Raw genomic sequence first — 8,142 nt, 5'->3', positions numbered from 1 at the left:
ATGAGACGTTAAACCGAGGTCCTGACTCTCTGTGGTCATTAAAAATCCCAGGATGTCCTTCGAAAAAGAGTAGGGGTATAACCCCGGCATCCTGGCCAAATTTGCCCATTGGCCTCTGACCATCATGGCCTCCTAATCATCCCCATATGTGCTGATTGGCTTCATCACTCTGTCTCCTCTCCACCAATGAGCTGGTGTGTGGTGGGCGTTCTGGCGCAATATCAATACCAGGTGGATGCTGCACACTGGTGGTGGATGAGGAGATTCCCCCCCCTTCATGTAAAGCGCTTTGAGTACCCAGAAAAGCGCTATATAAATGTAACGAATTATTAATTAATTATTAAGTGATCGCAGGTCTAGATGAAGGACAGCTGGCTGTTAAGCAGTCTGATGGCTTGAAGATAAAAGCTGTTCTTCAGTCTGGTAGTCCAGTCTCAAGGAGAGGTTGAAGATGTTGGTGAAGAGATCTGCTAACTGAACAACGCAGGATCTTAGGACATGTCCGTGGATGCCATCCGGACCTGGAGCCTTCCGTCCGTTGACTCTCTTGAAGGCCCTTCTCACTTCTTCGGGTGTAGTTAGAACCAGAGGGAAGGTGTCATGGTCAGCGGGTATTTCCACAGCAGGGGATGTGTTGCCTGTCTCAAAGCGAGTGTAGAATGTATTGAGCTCGTCTGGTAAGGAAATAAAATAAAGGTTCTAAAAGGGAGTTTTCGTAGCAATGCAATAGAAGAACCATTTTGTGCAATGGAATGGTTTCATGGATGTTGAAGGTTCTTCATGGAACCAGTGATGCCAATAAAGTGTGTAGAAGTAGTTATGAAGATTTACACCAATCAGAATGTGTGGGAACTTCGCAGATCAAAGGGGTGATTGGATTAAGTTAATGTGGAAAAATTGGATTCTTGAGACATCTGTTTCTCTTTATTAACCATTTGGTAATTCTCATTCAAACAGGTGTTTAGACAATATGGTGAGTTATAATTTTGAATGTGTAAATGGTGGGCATCTGAATTAGATCTGTATAATCTCCAGACACAGCTAGACTGAAGAACTTACCATGCAAAAACAGAGCACTTCTTTGTTCCTTTCTTTTGATTACTGTCCAAACCAGTCGGGTTGTATTGTGTTACACTACAATTCGCTGTACTGACAAACAGTGTACTTGGCAACTCGGACCTTTTGTTTGGCCAGTTTTAGACCACACATAAGTAAGTGATGCTAATTATTTCTGTGCCCATATTACAGTAACGGGAACTGCAAGTAGATTTTTAGCACTGTAGCATATTGAACTTTGCAGAAAACACTGTTAACACTTGTTACCAACAACATTCTTTACTTTTTATTTTTTGAGGGAACAAAATACTGTAGTGAACTATTGTACTTATTGTAACTATTGTAATACTGTAGAGACCGATGCTGTAAGACAGATGCTGTAAATTACACACAACAGTATTTTACATCTGTCTGAAATTAGACTGTTTCACCAGTTTATAGCTACAGTTTGGGGTTTAAGCTCCGTTTTGTGTAGATTAATTGTACTAGTTTTTGGATTTCCTTTAGGTTGGAAACCCTATCCTTTTTTTGTTGTATTTTCTCCTCTGGGTTCTATTTTCTACATAATATTTGCAATATTAATAATATGCATGCAGTATTTTATTTCTGATTCATGCTCATTTTATTCTTTGGAGAATCATAACACATTTCACTGTATGTTGTGCTGCATGGTTGTAAGTGTGTGAGATCAACAGAATATGAATGTAAAATACATTTCATGATGATCAAGTACTAGTTAAGCCTCCGGCTTTGTGTTGTTTTATCCTTGACCGTTTTTGAAAATTGTGTGGGTCGTTTTTTGTTTTTTTTTCATTCTTGTATTTTTTTATTTTTTTTGTAAAAATGTTTTACATAAATAAAATCAAAAATAATAGTTCTGTAGCTCACTTATAAAACTTTCTATAATTTCTGGTTGTTATTAAAGGAAATACTCTGTGTTTAAAAACTGATTTTGGTATCAGCGTGGAATGTTATGACATCTTGGCGGATCTGCATTACAATTATCCCTGCTATTTTAACGTGGACATGGTTTGATCATATCTTTAAGATCTTTTGATTCTTTCTTGTGCATGTATCTGCCTACCTTCAGAGACTGTTGGACCACTTAGAGTTCAGCCAGAGGTTGATCTGGATGTAAATATACTGTAGATCTGTTGCCACATCCTTGTTCATTTGTCTGTGTTGATCTGTGTGAAATTTGTTGAAACGTCAGACTAAATCATCCATGCAGCCCTGTAGTTGGCAAGCATTTGTAGTTTTGTATAACTTCCATTGTTTAACCCCTTTGTAATGTAAAATCTTCTAGAAAAGTGCTATTTAAAGGACTTGTCCACTCAAAATGAAAGCTGGTTATACGGAAAGACATATAGGTTTGAAACAATGTGAGAGTGAGTAAATAATGACAGTAGGGCTGCACGATTAATCGAATGCGATTTTTAATTAAAATTATAATAATAAGAACTCCGATAAACCGTATATTACCGTAGTCTTGTGTTTATTAGTCACGTTGAATCAATGAAAGCAGCTGAATCTTCTGTTTATTCAGCTGCAGCGATAGATATTTTATGAGTTTCTTCTGCGAGGCGTATTTGGAGTTTCAGCGCGAGAGCGCCCTCTGGCCTTTGGATGGAGATTTACTACTGATCACAGAACCGTGCTTCACTGAAAGATACGCATGACAATCGCAGCTTCTGTCGAATCGCAATCTTGATTCCATTTCGATTTATCGTGCAGCCCTAAATGACAGAACTGTAATTTTGGGGTAAACTGTTCCTTTCAGGCAAATAGTGTTATTTTGTCCACAGATGTAACTCATCACTATCTGCAGTCATAACTGAAACTTATTTAATAAAAACGGGGCTATTAAATGATTTGTAGCATTCATAGTGCATCATTAATCTCAGGTTGTTTCAGTAGATTCACTTTTAGTCCATATTTGTGGGCGCTGTGAGAGAGCACTTTGGCCCTGTTTAAATCTGTTTGGTGTATTTGTGGTTTTGGCCTCTGGTTGGTCTTGTGAAACCGAAAAATATGTTAGCTGGAAGAGAGCGTCCCACATCTTCAATAAACCCATTGTGGGAAGAAAGCAGAGGAGTCAAGGTTCTCATCCAGAGGCATTGAATAGCCCTGTTAATGAGGCTCTGTGTGTGAGAGAGAAAGAGAATGTTATAGTTTAGGCTTCATTTTTGTTCCTATCTGAATGAGCACAGAATGCATTTGTGGTTCAGGAAGTCTGGACCTTTGGTTATGGGCACGTCCTGTTGTATTTCAAAGAACTTGAGCCAATCATTTGCAGCAGCAGCATGCCTAAATAAAATGGGTCATGCGTCACCTTGCTTTGTAAAAGCTAAATTAATATCTGACTGAAATCTGGTTTATATCGTGTCAGACTATAATTTAGTTTAATTATCAAAGGAGTGTTTTTTTTTTATTTGGAATCTCTCAGAAAATAATTTAGGCTACGTGTATACAAGTGCGTTTTTGTTTTAAAATGCATAACTTTTGCTATGGTTACGCCTGTCGTTTACACTACTCCGGCGTTTTCGACCTCGACTTTAGAAGACCCCGTTTTAGAAGACCAAAGCGGAGATTTTAAAAACAATGGCATGGCTGCCCACATTCGCTCTGCGTATCTTTGACGACCGTGTAAACAATAACATCATGCTCATTGTTGTACCTGCATGAATGGTCATGTGACATGCGTTTTCAGTTGTGTGGATTAAGATCGTTTCTGAAACGCAGTGAAAATGCCAGTGGAGACAAGGATCATTTTCATTTTAAAATGCCGCTTTAAAACGAAAACGCGTTAGTGTAAACGTAGCCTTAGATTTCTCCCTCAGTTTGTAAAAATGTAAACAAAAATCATAACAACAGTAGAGTGCACCTACAGTCAAAGTCCATAGGGAAAGGTATTGCACCAGAATAAACTTTAAAATAATAGATTTAAGTTTTATGTTCATATAAGACTAGTGTGATAAAATCACTTACTAGTTACTAGTTTGCATGGTGCATGCAAATATAACAGAATGTAACTATCTATAAAGTACTGAGAAATTCAATCACAGGATTTGATCATTCAGTTTGTTTATTTAGACAAATTTAGACAATTTTACTCAATAGTCTTTTTTTATGTGGAATAATATTGTATGAGCATCTATAAGCTTCTTTTAAACCTCCTGAAATGTTTGTTTTACTGTAAATATAATTTCTGCTTGTTTAAATACAGAATGATGGGAAACCTGAACTTGCTATCTGTGGTACTCTACAAAATGCTGTAGATGCTGTCAATAGGGTTTAAATTGCATTGAAGATGCAACATTCTTTTAAAGGATTTGATTTGTTCACTTCCAGAATAAAAATTTCCTGATAATTTTTTAATAATTTATTCACCCTCATGTCATCCAAGATGTTCATGTCTTTCTGTCTTCAGTCGCAAAGAAATTAATGTTTTTGAGGAAAACATTCCAGGATTTTTCTCCATAATGGGCTTCAATGGTGGCCAACGGGTTGAAGGTCCAAATTGAAGTTTCAATGCAGCTTCAATGGGCTCTACACGATCAAAGCCAAGGAATAAGGGTCTTATCTAGCCAAACCATCAGTCATTTTCTAAAAAAAAAAAAAGAAAACAAGTATACTTTTTACGTCTCGTGCATTTGTGATTGTGTAGAGCCCTTTGAAGCTGCACTGAACCTGCAATTTGACCTTCAGCCTATTGGCCACCATTGGAGTCCATTATATGGAGAAAAATCCTGGAATGTTTTCCTCAAAAATCTTAATTTCTCTGCGACTGAAAGAAAGACCTGAACATCTTGGATGACATGGGGGTGGGTAAATTATCAGGAAATTTGTATTCTGGAAGTGAACTAATCCTTTAAGGCACATCATGACAGCTTTTAATAAATCATTGACATTGTCTAGACCAGTGTTTCCCAACCGGGGTGCCGTCTGTCGAGAGCAGGGGTGCCGTGTAAAAAAAAAATTTTTAAATAATATTAAAAATATCTGTATGACATTATATTCTGCAGTTCTTCCCTGTTGTACCGAATATCTATACTTTTCAAATTATCATATCGAAGATAGAAATTCAAATATTGTGACAAAATAAATTTTGTAGGGTGCCACAAGTTTGTTAAAATTTCCAAAGGGTGCCGCGACTGAAAAAAGGTTGGGAAACACTGGTCTAGACAGTAGTCCGAGGCCCTATTGTGGTTCAATACTACTGTAGCTCAGTTCTGTGTAATTCGTTCAATAAAGAGTTATCATTGAAGAGGAAATGCTTCAGGCTTGAAAAAATTTTGCGGCAGAAATACATTAGTCAATAATTCCAGGTGATCAAAGCAAAATGAAATGGGTGTGTTGGGGTGAGGGTGTGTTTGTGGGAGAGGATTTCAGGAATACTAGAGTGTTAACTGCACCACTTTGATGCGGTTTGTCAGCAGTATATATCACCAGTATGAGAGGCTTCTCTTGACATGTGTGATTGAAAAGTTTGCTGTTTATTTATGTTTTTAGTTGTATTTATATGTTTTTTTTATTGGCCAATGCTGATATACTGTATATATAAAATACAAACATATTTTTGTATTTTGTATTGTATTTTACACAATTATTTTACAATGTTTTTAATGTTTCTGCTTTTATGATGCATCATGTGTAGTTAGTTGAGGAACTTTTAATGTTGCATATAAATGTTTCCATGTGTGTTTGTTTTTGTGTGGCCTATTGTAACTAGGAGAATAGACCTATATCCCTGTTTAAATATAACAAACACATCCCATCTATTGAGCAGAAGCCTAGAATTCGCTGAAGCCTAGGGCAGAACATTTCATTCTGTAGCAGTTGCACTAAAGACTCTTAATTACACTCATGCAGTTTCTATTACATTCCCAGATTTAAGACATCAAGAAGCTGTAGGCTATCCGTTTTTTTTGTTTGTTTGTTTGTTTGTTTTAGTGATTTAGAAGCTCATTTTTAGGTTATAAAAAGCTCACATATAACCAAAACCTCATACACTTATTATCAACATGACATTTTGCATACAGTAAATTAATACTTCTTTTAGAACCATTACTTTTTTTTTTTTTTGCATCTCATTGCTATAATGCAAATAAATAATGATATATTGTTTAAACTGTGAAGTATTTAAGTAATTATACAAAAGAGAAGTATATGTTGTTCTGCCTTTATTTTTATGCTGATTTTAATTTTAAAAAGTGCATCTTTGTTCCCCCTTTTTTAGTTTGACATGTTTTGTCATCTTTTTTTTATGTGATTTTTATTTTTCATTGTTGTTTTCTAGATGATGTGTCTGCAGAAAGCAGCACAGAGTTTCCTGACAGGCTGTCTTTAATGGAGGTGCGCCTCCAAGCACAAGAAGATGAAATAACGCTACTGAAGTCCTCATTGGCCGATGCCTTGCGTAAACTCCACCTCCATGACCAACAGATACCCCTGCTTAAACAGCAGCTCATTGCTGGTAAGAGGTTTGTTAAAGGAATAGTTCACCCAAAAATGAAAATTTGCTGAAATAATTTTCACCTTCAGGCCATCCAAGATGTAGATGAGTTTGTTTCTTCATCAGAACAGATTTGGAGAAAAGTAGCATTACATCACTTGCTCACCAGTGGATCCTCTTCAGTGAATGGGTGCCATCAGAATGAGAGTCCAAACAGCTGATAAAAACATCACAATAATCCACACGACTCCAGTCCATCAATTAATGTCTTGTGAAGTAATGCTAAATTTCTCTAAATCTGTTCTGATTTCAAATCTAGATCTTGGATGGCCAGATTTCAGCAGATTTTTATTTTTGGGTCAATGATTTCAGTGTGCTACTATAAAGGCATTGCAACAGGTTTATTGGTATTTTAAATGTATTGCAACAGATTTTATTGCATTGTTTTTCCTGAATTAAAGTTATTGCCATGAAGAGACTTCACTCATGTAAATGTGTGTGTACAGTGAACCCTGCTGCAGCCCGAGTGTTAAATCAGTCCTGTTATGTGGATGGATTCTCTAAACCTTGCAGACTGTCTACAAGCTCACTTGATGGATTTCACCACACATCCAACAGGTATACAGAGGATTCTGGATAGTGTTATTTACTTTAATAATTAGCTTAAAAGGCACCATAGCAATTTCCTGTCTCAGTACATTAAATGTGGAGTTATAGTACAAGCCTGGTTTTACAGAAAACACAAAGTCAGCTCACAGCCACAGTTATTTGTCAAAATATCTGTCATCCGCAAATTAAATTCAGTTACGTCTTGAAGTTTCAGATATGCTTGATGATACTGAGAAGAAAAGCTTTGTGAAAATCAGTTTGGCCGCCCACACGTTTAATACAAAGAAGCAGAGCAACATTCCTGGGCAAACTGCATATTTGGGACATTCTGAACAGCATCCAGGGAAAAGGGGAGAACAGTGAAAACTGTGTTATTTGTGTTCATTATAATATTAATGTTACTTTAATGAGATTTTCTCATTTGTATGGTGGAAAATGTAAATTACAGTTCTTCTTTTAAGTTTACTGCAGGTCTGCGTTATTGTACTGTTATGGTGGTGTCGCTTTGTGGTGAAAGGTTGTTGGTTTAAACCCCGCATTGAATAATGAACACTGAACTGGTTCCAGTAGCACTGGATAGTGACAAAAAGTAATGAAAGGAATAATTCATTCATAAATGATCAATTCTGTCATCATTTACTCATCCTCATGTCATTCCAAACCGTATGACTCTTCTGCTGAACACAAAGAAATATATTCAAAAGAACACCTAAAAGTGCCATTTTGAGATACTAAGGCCATTGAGCTCTAAACATCAAAAACATAACCATAGCACCATAAACCAGTGGTTCTCAACCAGCGGTCCAGGGCCAAGAGGGGCCATAGAATGACTGTTGTTTTTATTAAAGAACATACAGTTCTTGAAACTTCTAGAATCATGGTTCATTTAATATATCAATAGTTTCTATTAATAAAGTTTAAAACCAAGCAGCTTTGTCATAATTACAGCAGAAATGCTGAAAATATCTTAGAATACAGTAAATGGAGAGGTCTTTGAATTAGGGCTGTGCGATTAATCGAAA

At 36.5% G+C, this 8,142-nt stretch overlaps 1 protein-coding gene across 1 annotated transcript in view; it reads left to right on the top strand.

Moving 5' to 3' along the window:
- LOC107731903 (echinoderm microtubule-associated protein-like 3) overlaps nt 1-8,142 on the top strand; it is a 36,692-nt gene that overhangs the window by 10,483 nt on the left and 18,067 nt on the right. The window contains exons 2-3 of the mRNA XM_016543100.1: nt 6,356-6,532; nt 7,018-7,129. Of these exons, the coding sequence (XP_016398586.1) occupies nt 6,356-6,532; nt 7,018-7,129 (289 nt within the window). The remainder of the gene's footprint in view (nt 1-6,355; nt 6,533-7,017; nt 7,130-8,142) is intronic.

This window comes from Sinocyclocheilus rhinocerous, unplaced genomic scaffold (genome assembly GCF_001515625.1).
Source record: "Sinocyclocheilus rhinocerous isolate Xijiao unplaced genomic scaffold, SAMN03320098_v1.1 scaffold1841, whole genome shotgun sequence".
Taxonomy (NCBI): Eukaryota; Metazoa; Chordata; class Actinopteri; order Cypriniformes; family Cyprinidae; genus Sinocyclocheilus; species Sinocyclocheilus rhinocerous.
This window is presented reverse-complemented; position numbering and strand designations above follow the sequence as displayed.